Source organism: Triticum aestivum, chromosome 4A (assembly GCF_018294505.1).
Source record: "Triticum aestivum cultivar Chinese Spring chromosome 4A, IWGSC CS RefSeq v2.1, whole genome shotgun sequence".
NCBI classification, from domain to species: domain Eukaryota; kingdom Viridiplantae; phylum Streptophyta; class Magnoliopsida; order Poales; family Poaceae; genus Triticum; species Triticum aestivum.
In genome coordinates this window covers 738,025,960-738,048,867 of record NC_057803.1, presented here as the reverse complement: position 1 = coordinate 738,048,867, position 22,908 = coordinate 738,025,960, and the positions used below count along the sequence as shown (strand labels likewise).

The 22,908-nt window shown below is 49.1% G+C and overlaps 1 protein-coding gene and 1 pseudogene across 1 annotated transcript; both read right to left on the bottom strand.

Moving 5' to 3' along the window:
• Positions 1–1,875: 1,875 nt before the first annotated feature.
• Positions 1,876–8,820, bottom strand: LOC123088465 (disease resistance protein RGA5-like; annotated as a pseudogene).
• Positions 8,821–11,416: 2,596 nt separating this feature from the next.
• Positions 11,417–18,927, bottom strand: LOC123084473 (uncharacterized). Its single transcript, XM_044506058.1, has 4 exons — positions 18,858–18,927; positions 17,006–17,569; positions 13,131–13,201; positions 11,417–11,511 (listed from the first exon to the last, which is right to left on the bottom strand). Exons 1-4 carry the CDS (start codon positions 18,925–18,927, stop codon positions 11,440–11,442), a joined length of 777 nt encoding a protein of 258 aa, XP_044361993.1. The 3' UTR covers positions 11,417–11,439.
• Between the last annotated feature and the right edge of the window lie 3,981 nt (positions 18,928–22,908).

Here is a 22,908-nt window from a genome sequence, read left to right as displayed (position 1 = left end):
GTCCTCCAAGCAACCTACAACTGGGTTCGATGCAGTTTCAGTTTCTGGGTTATGTCTGTCCATATTAACAACTCTCGTGTATTCACTTCTTCTCTGCATACTGCCCCAATAAGAAAACTATGGCGTACAAGTACAACACTGGTTATATATATCTCTGAATGTAAAAGACTTTTTTGCATAAACATAAAATGGACGTAGAAGACTTGTAAGACGTGTACTGACAACTGAAGCCAGCCGTGAGATGACAAGAGAAGACCAAGAGATCACAGCAGCACAAACAGAGGGATGAAATAACGAAATCTTTCTAGGAATATTGTATACCAGAGTACCCGGCCCCCGCGTCGCCTAGGTTAGGCGACAGGGGCGGCAGCCCCTCACCGCGTCGCCACCAGCCCCCCCTCCTCCGGCTACTCCCCTCGCCGCCGCCGAAAGCCACCACCAAGCGAAGCTCGCACTGTGGCGGCGGCGGTGGGGCCTCCCCCCGTTGAGCGGCTCTCCTCGCGCGGCGCCTCGCGGCTGGTGGCCCGCGTCGAGTTGGTCCGTCGGCGCCTCTCCCAGCGTCCTGGCCGCCGGCGGTGCGCCTCCCGGAGGCGGATCCGGTGCCTCCGCTCCCTCCAGCGTCTCCCCGTGGTCGTCCTGGCGGTGCTCCTACCCGTGACCCCTCCTGTTGGCGGATCTGGCATCGCCTCGGCGACTCCTCCTTGCCGTCGTCGCCGGTGTTGCCGGTGCGGCGCGTCCTCCTCCCACCCTCCCCTGCGCTCCACCTCACCCGGCCACCCATCCCCATGTCCCTGGCTGTCCGGCGTCCTCCCGGCGGGAGGACCTCGTCCCGGCCAGGCCTCCTCTCGGACTGGCCGTGGTGGTGCTGTGGGCCCTCATGCATCCGGCGTCCTCCCGGCGGCCGAGCCTCATTCCGGCCATGCCTCTTCTCGTGCTGGCTGCGGTGGGCTGATGGCGGCCGATTTGGGCCTCCCCTAGCTCGACCTGGTCCACGGTGGTTGTCGGTGGTGGTGGAGCGTCCGGCGGCGCCCTTCGTCACCTCCCCCGGTGCTGGGTGCGGCTCTTCTTGCAGCAGTCGTGGTCTTGGCTTGTCATGGTTTCCACTTCTTCGATTCCTGATCCGCTGCTTTTGGGATTGCGCGGACTTTGGCCAGGGCGAAAGCCCTGATCGGCTCGCCGATGCTGGCAGCGTCGACACCTTGAAGGCGCCTCCATGGCCTTATTTCCATGCCCCTACTCGAGTATTAGGGGAAACCCTAGATCTAGTTCCCTAGATCGGATGGCGGCGGTGGCTCCTCGCTGTACCCTTCATGAAGGCGTCGTCTTGCTGCCTGTGTTATGTTCGGTGTTGGATTTAAAGACTGTGGACGCTTTGCTGGTCCAGGCTGCTCCGCGCGGGGTGGGCATCCGCGGCGCAATGTACGGCCTCGACGACGCTCTCTCCATGACTTCTCCTCCTAGTCCGGCCTGGTCCTGCACCCCACTTTCCGATCCTCTATATATGCGCATAGGTGTGAGGTACGTTGATTCAGTCCGGCCTGGAGTTGTGGTTGTGCGACGATGGTACTTGGAGTCGGTCGTGACGCTGTCTAGATGCCTTGTATCTCGTCTCTTTGCCTTTTGCATGGAGTTCGAGCTAGGAGAGCTTTGTGTTGTGCGTATCTCTCTTTGTTCTTTCCCACACCTTGTGTGGTGCTCTTCTTATTTTCGCATGTATGCCTTTGTTTGTTCTCTTCTACCTATCAATGAATGATACGCAAGCTTTGCGTATTCGCGAAAAAGAAATAACAAGGGGTTTAATAAATGAGCAGGTTAAGCAAGCAAACATGGTAGACGTACTAGAACAAACGCAGCCTAAATCCTAGCATTCCTGAACCTCCAATCACAAGATAATCAGAACATATGACACATGAAGCATCCCCATGCATGCAGCATTGATTTTTTCTTGGGGGAGATCAGTAGGAGTATTCAGTCATCAATCATCACTCAGGATTACAGGCATTACAAACAGGCTGTTTATATGGAAAATCTAATACATCTTGATCCATAAACACCATTTGCTATAAACAAAACCAACCTATTTTACACAAAGATCAGCAGCCACATCGGCAACCACAACATGAAAACTCAAGTGACACAGCTATAGTCAAATAACTATTAGCTATATATAGCACGTTAATCAGCTGATTAACAAGTTCATCAAAGAACGAAACTCCAGACAGCAGCTATTGCAGCTGCTGATTCACAGAGACCTGGCTACAATCCACCACTTCTCTGGCAGGGCTACGAAAGGTAAGATGCATGTGGGAATTATATCTAGCTAGGTAGCTAGGATTGCATACCAAATTCATTTCGAAGCCCGCAAAACTAATTAAAGGGTCCACTAAGCAACTAATAATTGTTGATAAAAGAGACAATCTGAGAAACTCACACGCCATTCCCATTAATAGAAGGGCGGTTTGGATGCACCAGCGAGGCCTCCCTGAACGAGGAAGTGACATCATCAAAGGCCCCCGGCCCATACACTAGGATCTCCTGGAGGTGTAACAGGTGCTCCAAGCCGTCTGGCATACTGCCGTGCCAATGCATCACTTGGAGACAGAGTGTTCGTAAGTTAGGCATAGCACCCGCCTCGAACCATAGGAACGCCGTACTATCCACCTCACAATATAAATCGAAGTACTCCAGAACCGGGAATAGTCTCGCACCTAATATTACTCTTTCATCAGGGACCACTCTCCCTCCTAACTCGAGGTGGACAAGGGATGGAAGCTCTCCAAGAAGATGAACATCGTTAGTTGACGGCTTCCCAATCTGCATCTTGAGGAAACACAGGCAATGGAGAGCACCCATCCATTTCGGAACTCTGCGGAACTGCCAGTATTTCAAGTCAAGACGCTCAATATGTTGAAAAGGATTGGATAATGAACTCAACTGCTGGACATTCTCACGCTCATAATAATTGCCAAAGATGGACAAAGATTTGAGGTCACAGAGCTTTCCAATGGAGCAGGCCAAAGCATCAGCTCTTAGCGTCTTTGAATTTATATGTAGTCGCATACCCAGTTCCCTCAGATTGGTCAACTCACCGAGACCCATAATACCCTTCACTGAGCTATTTTGCAGGTCAAGCCCTTGCAGAGTGCGTAGTGATTTCATATTCTCGATACCTTCAGGCAGCTTTGTCCAATTTGGAAGAACTAGATAAGACAGGCGGGGCAAATGAACTATATCTGAGGGGATGCTCCCTATTTGTCTGCAATTTCCTGCGTCCAGCGTCTCCAAGTAAATAAGCTCACCAAGTTTAGTAGGGAGCTCTATCTTCACACGGTCATAAACTGTAACCATCAGATACCTCAGCTGAAACAATTGGCTAATAGAGGTGAGGTCAACTATATTCTCCCCCCTAGCAAAGATGACGAGCACCCTAAGATACTTGAACCAGAAAAGAGGGGGTATGACTGCGGGTTTCTCGAACAACATAAATGATCGAACTTGTGATAGGCTAGCAGCAACAGCCGTGTCATATATTGCTCCACCAACAGCCATGGAGCTCAGGGATAATCGTCGAACCTTGTACTTGCAGCCATGCAGCAATCTTGCCATGTCCTCAGAGTTGTATGCCACACTAATAAAATTATCTTCTACGCACTTGCTTAGAATCAAATTAAGCATCATGTCGTGTACTGTGCAAGACAACACCTGTCCACACTCAGTATCTGATGGCTGAATCATACTTCTATTGACAAGCTCATTGAAATAACTCCTACCAACATCCTCCAAATCTGGCCCATGCAAACTGCTGACAAAGCCTTCAGCTATCCATTGTTTAACCAAATCATCCCGTCCTATGATATAGTCCTCGGGATACATACCAAGGTACAGAAAACATGCCCGGAGATGAAGAGGAAGATGCTTGTAGCTAAGGTTTAATATAGTATTAATCTCTTTCAGTGAAGGAACTGTGGAAGACTGGGCACCCAATGATTTCCTTATGCTCTCCCAGTGTTTCATTGATCTCCGTTGAGTAGCTAATAGGCTAGATATAGTGATAATTGCGAGCGGCAATCCGCCACACTTCTTCAGAATATCAACCGCGACGTCTTGAAGATGGGGTGGACAAACAGCTTTGGACCCGAATACTCTGTTGCAGAATAACATTCTTGAGTTATCTTCATTGAGGGGCTTCATTGTGTATATGCACTCACTGTCATTATGACAGGCCGCACTGGCCACATCTTCCAACCGTGTCGTTACTATTATTCTACTCCCATTTTCATTTTCTGGAAAAGCAGAACTAATAATCTTCCATGTTGATTGATCCCACAAGTCATCAACTACAATAAGGTACCTATTGAAATGTTTGCACAACTTATATTGTAGCAAAATATGACTATAAGTTCAAGACAGAAGCATAAAAAATTACAATAAACTAGATGAAGGCAAAGCTGTTTCTCATATGGCTGAATTAGCATGATCGTATGCCTGAATAAGAGTGCAATCAACAGTACTGAGTATGATTTATCAAGGATGGGATCTTTATTCCAAGATATAAATTTTCAGATGCGTGTAGGTCTGTGTGTTGTAAGCTTTGAACGCTGTAATAGAGAGTGTTATGTAGCACAGCACACGCCTTAGCGGCGCATGGTCTCTGTATGAGAAGTGGTTGCTTCAAAACCTGGCTCGGCAACTTCTCAGAATTGTACTAAATGTTGTTGCTGGAGACTTGCCTGACGTTCTAGTGTGATGGAATACATTGTGTTCCTTCCAAAAAAAAATTCCTGACCGAACATTTGGTAGCTTATGCCTGTGATTTTTAGCCACCTAGCAAATTTCTCCCGAGAATTTTATTCGGATACTCTCTTCCTCCTTCCCTGCCAACCTACTTACATACCTATCTACCTACCTACCGACCTACCTACCTATGAGTCTCTTCCACTAAGCATCTCAGCAATTCATTACACTTAATGAAAAAAAGTACAAAACTTCAATCAGTTCTTCCAAAGATATGTTTCTACTCTGTACTCTGATATTTTATTTATAATTTTGAATCTCTATCACCAACGTGCGTACAAACATGAAAATTATCAAACTTCCCACATGCAAGGGCAAGCAATCGTAATTGAAACATGCACTGACTAATTACTTCAATTTAAGAGGAATAGCCAATGCAGGTGACTATTGGAAGTAAGTAATTACCTTTTCTCTACGAGATACTTCCTTAGCACTTCAATGATGTCGTCAAACCCACGATCGTGAGAAGGAATATTTATCCAAGTTTCAACTGTAGGCGATTCAGAAGAACTCTCACATCAGGCCTCTGTGAAACTGAAAAGAAAGCCACACAATCAAATTGCCCCCTGATCTGGTCAAACACCTGCTTGGCAAGTGTAGTTTTACCTAGACCTCCGAAACCCACAATAGACACAACCTTAAGTTTTCTCTGAGTATTCATCAACCAATTGGCAACCTCCTCCCTTGGGCCATCAATGCCCACAAGGTTGGTTGCCTCCTGGTAGACCGCTGGCAGTCGGGGGTCGACAGCCACAGAGCCAAAACTAGGCTTGCAATCATCAACTTTGTAACTCTCACGTCGAGCATTTGCTTCTACCAAAAGAGTCCTCAGCTCTTTCATTTCGTTGGCTAGCCGATGAAGTTCGCACAACCTCTTATGAAGTTCAGCAGCCTCCCAGACGAAGCATGTCTCAGCATCTTCACCTCCGAATTGGCGCATGAAGTCATCAATGCAATTCTCCATGCCGTAGGAAATCTCCTTGACATCGTGCCTCCATGTTTTTACCCATGGAGCGAGCTCATCCATGAGCTCTAGCTGCTCCAGGGAAGCATTTATGGTGCTCAACTCCTTCTCGAGGAAGGAGGCCTGTTTCCTCACCTCTTTGCGCTTCTTGTACTCGTTGCCTCTGAAAGTGGTAAGCTTGCCACTGACGGTGCTCATCACCTCAGTCGCCAAACTCACTGTTGCTGCCTTTGCCTTCCTCTCGTCGCTCACTTTGCCATCCTCCTGCTCCATCTCCAACAGTTGGGAAGGTGCAGCAGAATCATCCAACAACGCCAAATCATCTGCCAGCTTGGAGAAATTTATCTGCAAGAAAAATGAAAACAAGGTTAGAAGAAATGACTATATAACACTTATTGTACTTTTGGCTCATGAACATGGAAAGATTGCCACTGAGGGTGCTCATCAACCCAGTCGCCATACTCACGGCTGATGCCTTCCTCTTCTTCTCTTGGCTCACTTTGTAATCCTCCTGCTCCACTTCCAGCTCCGATGATTGCTGTTGGGATGGTGCAGCAGAATCATCCATCAACTTCAGCTCATCCGTCAGCTTCGAGGCAAAACTTATCTGCACCAAAGATGAAAAGAAGATTAGGAGAGATAACTAAACCTTTACAAATGGATCATATACGTTTACTATTGAGTAATGTACCGGCCGTTCTGTTGAGGAAGCTACATCACTTGTAATAGACCAATTTGAAATTCCCGCTTCACCCAATATTCCACGAATGATAAACCATGTAGCAGGCCTGTTCCGTGGGTCATAGTTCATGCACGCTATCCCTATCTCAGCACATGATTTCACTTGTTGCAGTGTTGTATGGCTCGATGATGCCCCAAACTTATTCGTCCAACTTTCAACTACCTGCCAATTGACACCCATAGTGAGTTACGGAAAAGGACAACATGCATTTTCGAACAGAAAACTGAAAACACACAACCATATTGATTTAGGACTACAGACCAAATGCAAGATACCTACCACAAACTATTTCGAATTTCTCACTTGATCAACTTTTAGTGTAATTAATCTTTCGATCATAATGACTTCAGAAATCACAACCATATTTTCACGTCTATTTTTGGAAGATCGGTACAAAGACTACATTCAAATATTTTAATTTTCACATTCTAATTACATACACTGATTGAATATGGGTTGCATTTATGTTCATCAACATTTTGGTTTGTGCTAAACATGTTGTATACAATGTTTTGCCTCGAACCTCATATATGATACAATTACCTCCTTAACATTTGAGCATTCCTTACGTCCCATTAGGATCTCCATGATTATAACTCCCAAACTATATATGTCTATCTTGAAGGTGATTTCTCCCTTGATTATAAATTCTGGTGCCATATATCCCCTGCATAAAAAAAATATTACAGTTTGATGATTAGTAAATATAGTGTATGCAGTAAAGTTGGTAGATAACTGATAGTAACATCAAGTTCTCAAGCTTGGCGGTAAAGTTAGTAGCCTACATCGTCCCAAGCTTCTTTTCAGTAATAGCATGACTCCGGCTTTCACTTAAGCGGCGCGATAAACCAAAATCCGCAATTCTGGGAACCATGTTATCATCCAATAGTACATTCTGAGGTTTGAGATCCATGTGAATAATACGCTGCCGATGAAGATAATGTATACCCTCACAGATCCCCTTGATTATTTGATAACGTGTAGTCCACAAAAGTCGACAAGATGCATCTGTGGAGAGTATACAATACAACAAATGGTTAGTACTATATGCAGTGGGATAAGCAGTCCAATGAAGGGAAAATTGCCTAGTTGATTGATTGCCCGATCTGAAAAGCCTCGGAACACCTATTTCAGTGCAAAAAGGTGGGTTTGACAATTGGCAACAAAGTAACCACCACTTTATTTAAAATTCAGGTGTGAAGATGTGGGCTTGCCAACATATTGGCTTGGCAGATTGAGATGCTCAAATTTTTCTTTTGGTCGTTGGATTAAGCTGTAACTACTACTCTTTTGCAGCAGAAGAGAGCAATTATGTTGTCATGACATTTGTTAGTGCACTCTTATCCCCTGAGGCAATGAGGATTAGAATCAAAATATGGCAAAATGGAACAGAGCTCAGAACTACTGTACCAATTATTTTCCAAAAAGAATTAATGAAGCTCAACATGTTGATGCGATTTTACCAGAGAGATAGTCCGCAAGGCACCCTTTGGGCAGGTACTCGAAGCAGAGCAGCCTCTGTCGCACATCTGCCCATATAAGCTTCCCGTCGTACGGCATCATTACGTGTTGCGTCTCAGAGCAGTATCCGAGGAATCGCACCATGTTCCTGTGCCTGACCCCCACGAGACATGCGACCTCGCTTTCGAAGTTCTTGTCCAGGACCTCGAATTTCTCATAAAGCTTCTTCACAGCAACGGTAAGACCACTTGGAAGCAGTCCCTGCATCTCATATAAATCATGTCAGACTAACAGAGTATTATTCAGAGGCCCACTTAGCTGATTTGAAATCTGATTGTATCTGGTTAATACACACACAGCACAGGGTCTGGTTGCTTGCGTTACCTTGTAGACCGCCCCGAACCCGCCCCTACCGATTTCGTGAGCTAGGGAAAAATTCCCTGTGATGGCTTTGAGAAGCGAGAAAGGCAAATCGACTGGATCCGCGGTTTCATCGAGCAACACCTTCTCAAGGGCAGCAAGTTCCTTACTGTCCCGGTGGTCGCCGTCCGTCATCTTGGTCCCTGATCCACTTTGGATCTAAGAAACTTTGGTGTTATTCTCCTGAACCGAACATAATTATGTACATACATGTATTTAAACAACTGTTGAGGAATTAGATTAGAAATCAGCTGACTGTTAATTACAGTAGTATAGAAGTAAAAAAATTATCTACCAGAAGCCTAAATGAGACATACTTTTTTTCTGGATTAGCAGCAAGCATCAAAAGAACAGGGGGTCGGGGGAAGATACGAACCCCGGATTAGATCTATGGAGGAATGCGAATCTAGCTGTAACTAACAGAGGATCAGTCTCCATAACCATCGCGTATTACCTTTTCTCTCTTTCTCCGCTAGAGAGGAGGCACCAGGGCTTGAGCTCGCGCGACGAAGGGGATGCCCTCAGTTACAGGAGGCACAAGGGCTTGAGCTCGCACGACGAAGAGGATGGCCTCGGTTACAGGAGGCGGCGCCCTCGCCGGAGAAGATCTGAGCTTCACGTGAAGGCCGTGACGTGGAGAATGGAGGAAGACCAGCCTTGACCGAGGAGTATGTGCGCGGAGACGTGTGCCCACTGCCTGCTGCGAGTTTACTCTACTATTGGACCATGTGATGTATTCGTTCTAGGGATAAGGGTAGCAGGTAGGAGTACATGTTTCTATAATAATGCAGCTTGATCACTAGATGAACTTTTTCTGAAAAAAGAAATCAGATTGTTAGCTCAAGCATCTTTCTTGTTATGTACTCCCTCCGTTCCTAAATATAAGTCTTTGTAGATAATTCACTATGGACCACATACGGATGTATCTAGATGCATTTTAGAGTATAGATTCACTCATTTTGCTCCGTATGTGGTCCATAGTGAAATCTCTCCAAAGACTTATATTTAGGAACGGAGGGAGTACTATTTCAATGAGGTGTCAAAAGTAGCCACCAACCCACCAGCCGAATGCTCAACCCAAGATGGTAGCAGGTACACGCTTCTACTCCCTCCGTTCCTAAATATAAGTCTTTCTAGAGATTTCAATATGGACTACATACGGAACAAAATGAGTGAACCTACACTCTAAACTACGTCTATATACATCCGTATGTAATCCATAGTGAAATATCTACAAAGACTTATATTTAGAAACGGAGGGAGTATATTAATATGGATGAAATTATAGTAACATGAGTAGAAATATGGTGCTAACTAGCAAAAAAGTGTGTTAGGCAGTCATCACCGAGCATATATATGTATAAGTAAACAGTGTGTCAGCCCAAGCACCTCTCCCACTTAGAGCATGGTTAATAGTATAGCTAGCTGCTGGCTATAAGCTAGTGCCATGTCATTTTATAGCCAACATGTACAATAGTAGATCAAAAAAGTGTATTATTTTTTATTATGTGGCCATCTTTCATTCTCACAAAGTGCCTAGAAGCACGTGCTAGAGCTGGCTTTTCACGAAGAGCCCGCTTACCTTCTCTCTTCTCTTCTCTTTCCTCCAACTAAGCAGAAATATACTAATTTATTCCTTATAGCCCGCTGACTCATCTTTATTATACTTGCTCTTATTACACTTGGTTCTTGCTGTCTAGTAGTACTACTATTTCATTTAAGTGCCGGCAAGTTATGTATGGGACTAAGAATAAATATAGTTCAGTTGCCGTATGGGTAGCTCTTTTACTGGGGTGGTCGCGGGCGCCTCCCTCCGAGCACTCCACCTCACGCGCATCGCCGCCTAGTCGGCGCGGCGATCCACGACGGCAGCAGGCATCGGGACTGGGCCAACAGTGATCCCACAAGGGAATCAAGTGGCCCTAATGAAATTCTATTGAGGCAAATCAACGGCTGGCCAGGCGGCTGATCTTTTAAGATCAGATCAGCGAAGTCCCTCCCCCCTCCCTCTCTCTCGTCCGCGACCGCGCCGCCCCCGCGGGCGGCCGGCCACGCCTTCCCTCCGTCCCCGCGCGTGTCCCCCTCCCTCCTCCTCCTCCCTACCGCCGTCGCCGGCGCCCGCCTCGGCCCTGGCCCGGGCGGCGTTGGTGGCGGCGGCCCCCAGCCCTTCCCCCTCTGGGGTTTCTCCGGCGCAGGACGGAGCGGCTCCGGGCGGTGTCCTCAGGCGGCGGCGGTCCTGCGCGGCGGCGGGGGCGAGCTCTGGGCCGCGGCGGCGCCGTTGGCGGCAGGGCTGCGCGGCGGCGCGGGCTGGCGGTGCCCGCCCAGCCCAGATCTAGGCCCTTTGGGCTCCATCTGGGTCGGGCGGGCCGGCGACAGGCGTGGCGTCTGTGTGGCCTCCAAGAGGCGGTGGCAGGCAGCGATGATCGGCAGGGGCTGGCGGCGTCGACGCCAGCTTGCTGCAGCGTGGCCGACGGGGCTTAGCGGGCCTGTTTCGGGCCTGGCCGGGCCGGGGTGGCCTGGTATGCCCCGCTGCCGTGTCCGGACGGCTACCGCGACGGTGCCGGAGGCGCGGGCCTCCCGCACGATGGCGGTGGAGGTGGTTCCCTCCCGCTCGGCCTTGATGCTGCTGCTCCCGTCGCTCAGATCTTCTCTCCGCTCTTCTTGGCCTCGTGGTGGTGTTCGCAGCGAGACGGTGTTGGTGACGGCGCAACCGTCGTGGCGCATAGTTGGGCGGTGTGACGCCCTCGATTCAATCGTACACTAATCATACACGCAAATGTGTACGATCAAGATCAAGGACTCACGGGAAGATATCACAACACAACTCTAGACACAAATTAAAAAATAATACAAGCTTTATATTACAAGCCAGGGGCCTCGAGGGCTCGAATACATCAGCTTGAATACAAACGAGTCAGCGGAAGCAACAATATCTGAGTACAGACATGAGTTAAACAAGTTTGCCCTAAGAAGGCTAGCACAAAAGCAACATCGATCGAAAAGGCAAGGCCTCCTGCCTGGGAGCCTCCTAACTACTCCTGGTCATCAATGGTCTCCGTCACGTGGTAGTAGGCGCCCTCGGGGTAGTAGCAGTCATCAAAGGTGGCATCTGGCTCCTGGACTCCGTCATCTGGTTGCGTCATCCGAGAAGAATGGAAAAGGGGAAAAAGAGGGAGCAAAGCAACCGTGAGTACTCATCCAAAGTACTCGCAAGTAAGGATCTACACTACAGATGCAACATTATCAAAGGAAGGTTGTATATGTGGACTGGGCTGCAGAAATGCCAGAATAGAGAGAAGGCCTAGTCCTATCGAAGACTAGCATCTTCTGAAACCACCATCTTGCAGCAACAAGAGGGAGTAGAGTAGCATAAAGTAAAGTAGTAGTGTTATCAACCTCGGCCAGAGATCCTTTCTCGACTCCCCGCGAGAAAGCAATCCAGAGCCATACTATCCAATTATCACCTCATCACAATCCAATTCTCATCACAAGTATCCAGTTCTAGTTGTATCGATCGGGATACAACTCCAAGTGTCCGTTACCGTAGGACAGGCTATGCATAGATTAGTTCTTCCCTGCAGGGGTGCACCAACTTACCCACCACGCTCGCTTAACTCCAGCCGGACACACTTTCCTGGGTCATGCCCGGCCTCGGCCAAACAATACGCCGCAACCCGACCTAGGCTTAATAGAGAGGCCAGCACGCCGGACTAAACCTATGCCCCCAGGGGTCATGGGCCATCTCCCCGGGAACTCCTGCACGTGGCGTACGCGGCCGGTGAGTAGACCTAGCTACCTCCTTCAACAAGGCAGGTGCTTACGCAGTCCAACCCGGCGCGCGCCGCTCAGACGCTGACGTCTATTAAGCTTCGGCTGATGTATACGACGCAGAACGCCCATACTATGCCCACGTGATGGTTAGTGCTATCAGGCCAGAGGCCCCTCGGATCAAATATCCAAATCGTAGTGGATTAGGAACGCGCGGTAACAAGCAGAGACTCACGAAAGATGTGACCCCGTTGCCCCGTCTCGAGGACTTGCGGCAAGGGCTAAGAATGCCCGGCCACGCCTCGTATTCAACTCTCGCGTACCCTCCAGGTCAACCCGTCTCCACATCACTCGCAATTATGCTCGCGCGGGTACCCCTCAGGGTCGACCCGTCTTTAGTAACATGGTCCAGTGTAAAGTCATAGTAATCATAGTAACTGTGTGTCTAAACATCAAGGGGAAAACCCGAGGAATCACCCCCGGTGAATTCCACTTGATGTAATCATCAAGGTGAACGTAAGAGGAATCACCCCCGAGGTTCACACATGAGGGGTTACACGACAGAGACGTATCGGAAGTGGTTAAGGCGGAATCACCCTCGATGACCACGACCGAATAGCTACACTACATGGTTAACATCAAAAGTGTTGTAGAGGTCTCACCCTCGGCACTCGATAGTAACCCAGCAGTGTCGAGCAACTAAGGGGAAAGTGATGTGCGATGCCTGGGCCTGGTCTTCGATCCCGTTGATCGGGTCTTCAATGATGAAGCAGGGGCAACAAGGACAAGGTGGGGGGTCACTGATGGATCACTAACCAACCTATACTAAGCAGTTTAGGATAAGCAGGTAAGGTAACAATAAGCATGTTACAAAAGCAGGCTATGCATCATAATAGGAGCAAACAATAACAGTAGCAAAATCTAATGCAAGCATGAGAGTATAGAATGGGCGATATCGGGATGATCAAAGGGGGGGCTTGCCTGGTTGCTCAGACAGGGAGGGTCGTCGGTGATGTAGTCGAACATAGTGGCATCGGCAGCCGTCTCGGGGTCTACCGGAAAGAAGTAATGGAGAGGGAACACAATAAAAAACAGAGCAATCAAAGCATCATAAAGCATAACATGGTAAAACGAGGTGTTAGGAGCGATCTAACGCGGTGCTAGGTGATACAGACGAAGAGGGAAAACATCCGGGAATGTTATCCCGGTTCCGGACATCTGTCAGACAAATGAACCGGAGGGGAAATGTTCGAGGTTTGCTAAGCTAGGGACGTGTGGCGGACGAACGGGCAGCATATTCGAATTCGTCTCGTCGTTCTGAGCAACTTTCATGTAGAAAACATTTTCATCCGAGTTACGATTTATTTATTATGATTTTCTAAAGTTTTAAACATTTTTTTGAAATTATTATATTTAGCTTAAACCGAATTGACTAAGTCAATTTTGACTAGTCAAAGGGCAGTTGTGACCCACATGTCATAGACTAATTACCAAAACAAATAAATAAATCTAACTTATTTAAAAGGGGCTTACATGTCATCTACTAGTATCTTCTATATCTAAATAGGAGCCCCCTAGTAGCTGATTTTCCTAGCCTCGCAATCCTCCACGTCACTACAAATGTGTTCACCCGTTTGATTGACTATGAGTGGCTAGATCTACAGCTCACGAGTTGACCATCCTCCCGCAGTCCATCCACCTTTCTCTACCTTCCTCGGCTCCTCACATCCCAAAAAACGCACACCACTGCCTGATTCGCCTTCCCGTTCCACTTCCACTACTCCTCCTTTAATTCCCATCAAGTCCGGCCATCCCGCTCCGTCTTCTTGGCTTGCCTAACAAATATGCCTCCACTGCGAGATGCCTCCAACAGTGCTCGCCAGTCCACGCCAAATAGGCCGCCGCAACCACATGTAGCTGCGTCCAGCTACCGCGGGCGGCTGCCGCTGCTCGAACACCATCGATTTGGGTTGGTTTCGGTGCTCCCGATTCCCGCTCGCGTCGCGGCCTCGCAGAGTCGCAGAAACTAAAGCGGCCACTAGAAGAAATCTGGTGAGAACCGCCCTTCTTCTCGCTGTTCCCCTCCACAAAATCCCATCTGAAATTTGTTGTTGCGTTGTGGCCCGCAGGTGTAGTTTTGCAGCCCTGATGGAGCCATACCGATGCCAAATACTGAGAAGGCTGCCTGATCCCAATCGAAATAGTGCGTCTATCACAAAGTACGTATGAGCAGGAAGATGAGGTTGGTCCTGTCCCTTATTTATTTGTTCAGATCTCCATGCCCACGCCTGAAGGCGTATGTGTTTTGTAGTGGAAGAGATGCATGTGTATTACTTACATGACGTTACTGTTTCATTTTTTCTAGCGATTGGTATATGGATCGGGGTCATGTACAAATTCTAGAATGTATGGATGTGGTGGTGCTGGATTTGTTTCGTGGTGAATCTCAGGCAACCCTTCATCAAGCTTATCCATTACTCCTCACATTCCAACATCTTTCGCTAACTTTTGGGGTAAGAGGAGGCCATGGGTTTGGTTTGCTTTCTTTTCCATCCAGTATAGCTGACCAAATCGATTTGTTAATACTGAACCTGTGTTGTGTGATGTATCTTCCATGTATGTATTATGTGCTTCTCAATACCGATGGGGATTTCAACATCTGAAAATGTATGATGTAGGCAAATAGTTATTATGGCTTGCAAGGTTAACTTCTTGATTAATGGATACTGTTCGGCTTCTATAATGAAATCACAAGGTATACTTTTGCTTCACACTTTTTATGCCTAGGTACTATTTCTCATCTGCTGCCAACCATAGGTATATCGCTTACATATGCATCAGCCTGCAGTAGTTGGTATAAATCACAACGTTCAAATCATATTTGTTTGTGATATTTAATTATTTTCTGAAGTTTTAGCTTTCACCAAATTACCTCTATTTGAGAAATTATTGCACCTTGGTTGGGCTGCAGGGATCCATGCCATCCAGAGAGGCGATGAATTGGCTACCGAGCGACCATACGACGCCTACTCTCTCTGCTGCATCTGCGATTCAGCATGAGTGTCTTGTGCTAGAATGAGAACATCACATAGTGTAATTGCAGCCAATCCCTTCCTTATTTTTTCTCAGCATGCTGTGCTCCAATTTAGTGTAGTGGATTTGAGGGGCTCCAGAGGTGATATGTCTTCAAATGCTACCTCATCACTTTTCATTTGTGGTGTTTCTTATAGTTGTTTCAGTAAGAGATCAATGGGAAACAACCATGTGTTTGGATAAGTTATTTATGTGAAAAGTTATCTACTAGGTACTTTCCGTAACTTATCAGAAACTAATTCCATCAAATTACGTTCATGGCTTTCCCCGCTAAATTAGCATCTAGGTTGGGCTTTATTTGAGCATGTACCCTAGATCAACACATTTCACATTTGTTACCAACAGGAAAATTAGTTTTCATGTTTGTCTTTAAGTTTCATTGTGCATTCATAGATCTTCAAGTGCAGTACTAAAACATTTCTTGCTTATGATACTTCTTTACTTTCAGAAATGTCAAACTAGATAGCCTAACAATATGTACTTTTCAAATTCTTGCAATGATGAATATTTATCTTCAAATGTTCAATGATTTGTAGACTCTGGTGTTAAATGTCTCCTACTTCCTGTTTCTGTTTGCAATTTAGTGTGCTGAAAATGCAGACTTGAAGCAGCGCAAGAAGATCATGAAAATGTTGGTGTATAATTGTTGTACATATTCAAGGTGCTGCAATTTGTTCATTTCATTTTTCATATCTTATAGATAGCTGTCAGTCTAGAGTGCCCATCATTTCTCTTAAGCTATTTGTCTCACTAATGTCCCGCAGCAACGCGCGGGGCATCACCTAGTTAGACTAACTTAGCAGAACGCACACACCTAGTAGTACTAATCTAAGCAAGGGCCTGGCCACTACTGGGCATAGCCCAGCCGGCCACACGCACGGCGCACTCACACACCACGCTGCACACACATCTGTTTTCTGTTAATAAAAGATAGCATTTTGTGATTTTCGTAGGATTTATTCCATGCATCAAATGGATTTGGTCCAGTGGGGTAAAATGGAGTTTGTCAAATATACTACCTTCGCATATTTTTTTTAAGTCCTGTTAACGATTGTTTAACCGCAGATTAGGGGCTGTAGAGGGGATTAATCAATGTAAAAACTAAAAAGCTAGCTAGCAGTACAGTAGCTAGCAGGAGTACAGGCAAGCAGCGGTGGGGATTAGGGGCAGTAGCAGAGAGCAGAGGCGTAGCGGCAGGATGCAGTAGCAGCACCAAAGCAACGCTAGCGGCGGCGGCTAGCAGGATAAGAGCAGCAGCAGCACGGCCAGCAGCGGGAGTAGCAGCAGTTCAGCGGCACATAGCAGGCGCAGCAGCACGGCATCAGAAATAGAGCAGCTGCGAGCGGACGCGAGGCCACGGCAGTACGTAGAAGCAACAGCAGTACAGGAACAGCAGTACAGCGGCAGGGCCGCGGGCGGCTGCGGCACGGCACCCGTGGGCGCACGGCCGGGCGAGCCAGCGCGCAGGGGCGCAGCGGACACAGGACTGGGCACGGCCAGGGGCGCGGTGTGCGGATGTGCGAGCGGGGGCGGCTAAAGGGGAGCGCGCGAGTGGCGGCCTCGACGTGCTGTGAGGAGTGGGGGCGGACGAATGCGTGCGTGGTCGCGCGTGACGGGCAGCAGCAGGAGGAGCAACGCGAACAGGCGAGGAGTGGATGTGCGCGCGCGGACGCGGAACTCCGGCCATGGCGGCCTCGGGCGAGCACGGGTCTACGGCGACGGATCGACAGCGGGACGAGGGGGGATTCAGATGAGGAGCTCACCGTGGAGGCACAAGTAGGCCCGGTGGAAGCTTAGGAGCGCAGGATTGGACGAACTTGAGGAAGAACGCCGGCGGCGATCGAGGAAGATGAAGCTCGATCCGCACGATGCGGTGGCTCCGGGCTTGAGCTCGTGGGCGAGGAAGACGAAGCAGACGACAGCGGTTCCGCGGGACCTCCCAGCTCGGCGTGGGGGCGACGATGGCCGCGAGATCGACGGCAACAATGGCGACGGAGGCGTTCGGGAGTGGGGCTGAACTAAAGAGGGGAACGCCTGGGAGAGGGGAGAAGTGGATGAGAGCGGGAGTGAGGCCAGGGGGGAACCGAGGCGCCAGGGGGGCGGCCTTATCCTCCCGTCGGCGACGTGGCAGTACGGGGCGGCGCTCGGTCCGGCGGGGACGCGCCCCGGTCGGAGGAGCAGTGAGGGAGGGGATCGACCGCGCGGGGAAGGTGGGCCGGCTTGTTGGGGTGGGCTAAAGCCCGGTGTGGCAAAGGGGTGGGGTGGCTTCTCTCTTTTCCTGTTCGCTCTTTTCTTTTTACAAAAATAAATGCTATGCAATATTTGAGCTGCCAAAAGGAGTTCTGAAAAATGTGGGACTTGGCCAAATAAATACATTACAATATTTTGCACCTGCCACAAATGGTTTGGGAGGAGTTGGAATTGATTTGGATTTTTCACAAACGGAAAAGCATTTAAAAATGCTGATTTGGGACTTCTTTAATTCCCAGGAGAAATTAGCTACCTCAAATGATGTTGAATCACTCATGACATTTAGTTAGTGAAAATTTGCAACCCAGCGAACATTTTTGTTTTACTATTTGGAGAAATAATTTATTTGACTTTAATTTAAAAATTGAATTTGAATTGGTTTTGAATCAAAGTGAGATTAGCAACAGTAACAGTGATGACTTGGCATCATTAGTGGGGGATTACTGTAGCTTGATTATCCGGGCGTTACAGGCGGTGGTTTGGCTGGTCGGCTCCGATTGGCTGGTGGGGTTTGGCGTGCGGGAGAAATCCTCGCCGGTTCGTCCGGCTCCGATGCAATGACACCAGCGGGTGCCACTATCCCTTCTTGGAGGACGTCGGGAGTAGCTATCCCCCACCTCCCTCTGCATACTGGGGGAAACCCAAGGACTTGTTCGGGCAGCAGCATCGTCGGCGTCGCATCCCTTCTTGGAGGTGCTGCTTAGTTCGCGGTAGTTCGGAGCCTTGGGCTGTAGTGGTTTGTTTCTGGAGGGCGCAGCGGTCGCGGGTCATCCGCGCTTTGTCGAGCTGCCGTTGTTGGCATTTTTTCTTCTTCTTTTTCTTTGGGCTTGTTGTGCTGCTCGCCCCAGCATTGCGATGTGTACTTTGGTGGTTTGCTTTGGAATACAAAGCGGGGGGAACCCTTTTTCTTTTTCTTTTTTTTTTTGCGGGGAGGGGGGAACCCTTTTTCGGTAAGACCAGATCAGCCGGCTGACGCCTAGTAGCTGGATGAACATAAATATGCAGGGCAAATCCGCAAAAGGAGTTCACTTCATTTTTTTGAGCCGAAAAAGGAGTCCACATTGGATCCAACAAACTGTGAAAACTACATATAGGAAAAATGCCAATACCACTGGATCGAGATTATATATGAGGGCATGGCCAGTGCGTCGCCCCAGCCTTGTGGCATGCATGCCAGGTAGGCTCGGACGCCACCGTGGCGACTCTGAAGAGTGCTCCGCAGGTGTCAGAGACTCCTATATGCAGGAGGCGGTCTCTCCAAGAAAGAAAGAAAGAAAGAGAGAAGAAAAAGGAAAGAAAGAGAGAACACAAGGGGAAGAGATAGAAAATGTAAAGAATGGGAAAAAGGAAAATGGCTAATGTTACAAGGCCACACGCGCGTTGGATAGATGCGAAGCTGCATGGTGGTCTCAGTTCCATGCACTGATGCTTCCATGCCCTGATGCTAGCGGTGACTCAGTACTTTGTTCAGTGTGGCAAATGTTCAGACTGACAAATGGATATGGCCATCTCTTTATGAACTGTTACATGCCTCTGACCCAGAGTGATTGTTGCAGATCGATGCTGGCCATTTATTATATATCATAAAGCCAAGTTTCAGACTTCGAAAACCCTAACCCATTCAACCGGGTTAACGGTGCAGTTTCACGAAGTTGCGTGTTCTACGAGCAACCTACAGCAGATGGCATGATCTCTACAACATACTGTCTGTACGCACACTGGTGTATTGACTTACTTCACCTGCTTGGCACAACACTGGGTTTCTATCTATGTCTGCTTCAACCCGGTTGTGAGATGGCAGCAAAGTACAAAGAAAGGGATGAACTTAAATATGTAGGTAAACCTGGGAATAGTTTGTAATCCAAACTTAACCCAGGCCAAGCCATACATGATAAGTCCTGCAATCAAACCAAACCAGACCAAATTGCAAATGCTACAATCCAAACCAATCCAAACTGAATGTATTATCAAGCCAAATCCATCCAGACCTTTTTCTACGTACAGTTTGAACCCAAAGTTTCAAACCATTGGTCAGTCAAACTTAACCTGTACGTACAGAACTACAAAAGGTATGCATGAGGCCGTATGAATGGCGGCAAGCTTGGTGTGTGCTTAGTGTGAGGAGCTTCAGTGAATGTAGTGTTAGGAAAATAAGCCACGGCAGGCTCGGGTCGTACGTGTGTGTACGCGCTGGGCGCGTCGGGTCTGGCCCGTGGCAGGCACGAGTGCGTGTGTGCGTGTCCGTGGGTGTGTGTGTGCGTGAGTGAGTTAGTTGGCGAAGGATCCGGGGGTGTGACCGCGTCGGGCGTGGGATGCGGCCGCGACGATCGCGTGCGTGCGCGATGGGCGCGCGCAAGCCGGAGCGCGTGGGACGTGGCAAGTGGGTGAGAGGGTGAGTCGGAGCGTGGCCTGGCATGTCAGTGCGGGCGGGTATAAGAGCCTCTCCCTCCTATGTACTTTGCGTGGTGATCGGGTTCGTGCTTGAGGTGTAAAACGGAAAACGCCGTCGGTACGACAAGGTGTTTGTGCGCCACCAAATATTCTGCGTTCATCTTCTTCCTCTCTGGTCGTGCCTCCGGTGATCGCCGGCGAGTAGTAGGTCGATCTGCTCCAACATGTAGTCCGTGCGTGGACGGAAGAGCAGATGGTGGCGCCGGCACGGTGGCCATGGTCGGCTGCAAGACCTTGCCGGACGTGTGCGAGACCTTTGGCAGGTCGTTGGGCCGATGGTCCTGACCGCAGTTCCTCATCGGGTTCGTCACCGTCGCCTTCGTCGGCCACATCGGCAAGGTCGAGCTCACGGCCATCTTCACTGTCAATAACATCGTCCAGGGCCTCGTCTTTGGGTTCCTCGTGTTCTGCATGGAGTTGACTATTGTCACTGGAGATCTCGGTGGTGGCGGGGCGGTACGTGCGCTCATGCCACTCATCTCCGGCAGCGGCTGCACCTAAACCAAGCGTTGGTCTCACATGACGCTGACTGTGTGTGGTTAAACTGGTTGCAAGACTGGGTTTTATCCATGGACTAAAACGGTCTGAGACCAATTTGTCTCTGTCCAGACCAAACCAACCCAATCTATTAATTACAAAAGGCTACACCAAACCAAATTATGAAAGGGAAACGTTTGTGGCCGGCAGACCGGCCGAAGCTTTCGGCCGGTCTCACGCGCGGGCGCAGGATCTAATCTAATCGGGCGTCCTGCAGGTCACGGGTTAACCATGTGCACACGTTCTATTCTGATGGGTCCCACTTCGTACGTCCTCACCCATCACTCAGTCCATCCTTATCTCCTCAGCCCAGCGATCCCCTTTTCTCTGGTTCATCCCCAGCCGCCATGGAAGGACTCTCTCGAGTTCTACCTTCCTCCTCTCTCTACTCTCTCTCCACACGTCCTCATCCATCACTCACCACCATGATTCTGCCCCAACACGTCCCCTCTAATCGCGACGAGAAATTCGGGACGAGAGGATGAGGTCACCGGTGGCATGCTCATGGGACGAGTTAGCCATGGCCTTCCAGCTCACTGACGATGTTGCATCCGGCCATCGCGATTGCTGGAATTCCATGCAGAAATGCTGGAACCGGCAACCTATGGTGCTGGAACCAGCAACCTATGGTGCTGGAACCAGCAGTCCTCGCGTGCTTTCAACAACACTTCTACGATGCAGAGCTGCAACCGGCACATGGAAATGCTGGAACCAATGTGATTTTTTGCTTCCACTGTACGCCGACGATGCAGGAGCTGCAATCTAATGGTGCGCAGAACTGCGGCTGTCTGCATCCGAGCCTCGGCGGCGCCACGGGATGTTGCAGCCATCCATGGCGAAGCTGTAACTAGCAGAGGCCATCCCATGGCAGTGGTGACCATGACCAGGTCATGGTGACCACGACCCGATGGTGGTGCTGCAACAGCGACGCCCACATGGCCGTCATTCCAATTTTTGTTGCAACCAGCCCCAGTTTCTGCTACTACCGTCTTTGGATTTTGCTGGAACCAGCCTAATTTTTGCTACCATCTGTCTTTGTTTTGCTGGAACCGGCATCTCATTTTGCTCCCACCATGTTGTGTTTTTGCTGGAACCGGCGTTTTCATCTTTTTTTGCTTCCACCGTGTTGTGTGTTGTGTTTTTGCCTGGAATCTGTGCCTCACTTTTTGCTTCCATCGTGTTTTGTTTTTGCTGGAACGGTACATGATTTTGCTACCACCGTTTATGACGAGCGGGGTCGCACCATTCGATGCTGCAACCGGCGACGAGGACGGCCTGCCAGGACGACCAGCGAGTGCGAGGACAACCGGCGACGAGGACGACCTGCCAGGACCGCCGGCGACTGTGAGGACGGCCTGCAAAGGACTGCCGGCGAGGACGACCGACGACGAGGACGGCCTGCCAGGACCGCCGGCGACTGCGAGGACGGCCTGCAAAGGACTGCCGGCGAGGACGACCGGCGACGAGGACCGCCGGCGAAGATGACCGGCGACGAGGACGGCCTGCGAGGATGGCGACCGGAGAGCATGCGCAGCCGGCGAGATACAAGGAAGCAACGAGATGCAGGGAATCTTTCATACGCGTGCGTTTGAAGAAGGGCATCGGACGGTTTAGCATCAATCAGATCGGATGGCTACGGGCGGACCGGCCGAAACTTTCGGCCGGCGCACCGGCGCCCAGTGCTGCCCATTATGAAAGAGGCTCAACCCATTTCAACCGAACCAAAGCAGGCCAACTGGAAAACCAAATTGAAACTATGGTTCGAGACCAAACTATTCCCACGTCTATATGCAGGGCAAATCAAGAAAATAGTTTCTGCTCTCATCGTTTCCCCCCCCCCCCCCCCCCCCCCCCCCCCCCCCCCCCCTCTATTGTAATTCTGAGGGGATTACTAAGATCTATTCTGCTCTGTGCTGTGCACATTCGTTTGCACTGGATTACAGGTAATTAACATGAGAATTCCTCTCTCCAACAAAAAGGGAATGTCAATTCTTCTCTGAAAGGAGCTTCTCCTACAACGGAAGGGATTAGCTCCCGTGCCACCTGCTCTGCTCTAGGAGGTGCCATCTCCCCTGCATAGGAGATAGCCTTTGCCATGGACTTGGTTGTTCCAACAAATGACAGTTAAGGTTCACAGACACAGTTTGCACACAGTCGGTTAGTTTCTTGCAGTTACTGCCATCTTCCTATTGTAAACACTTCAGAATAAGGCAAAGCTTTTGCCAGCGCTTCAAAGAGATATAAGTATATATTCACATACAGAAGAAAATACAACCTCCGTCCCACAATATAAGATCGTTTTCCAAGCTGACAATCTTTCACTTGACAAGATTCTGTCTAAAAGCTTGAAAACACGAGAGAATAAAGATTCACTTTCAGAATTACAAGGTTGTACAGTTCCCATCAAATCCCACTTATGTACACAGGC

What these genes read in the sequence shown, in the direction of transcription:
- LOC123084473 (XM_044506058.1), bottom strand. Translation starts at nt 18,927, where the DNA reads ATGGAAGCATCAGTGCATGGAACTGAGACCACCATGCAGCTTCGCATC. An exon ending in GGCCTACTTGTGCCTCCACG is followed by an intron (nt 13,202 to 17,005) that starts GTGAGCTCCTCA and finishes TCTTTCCGGTAG; the next exon opens with ACCCCGAGACGGCTGCCGAT. An exon ending in CTCCCTGTCTGAGCAACCAG is followed by an intron (nt 11,512 to 13,130) that starts GCAAGCCCCCCC and finishes TGACGCAACCAG; the next exon opens with ATGACGGAGTCCAGGAGCCA.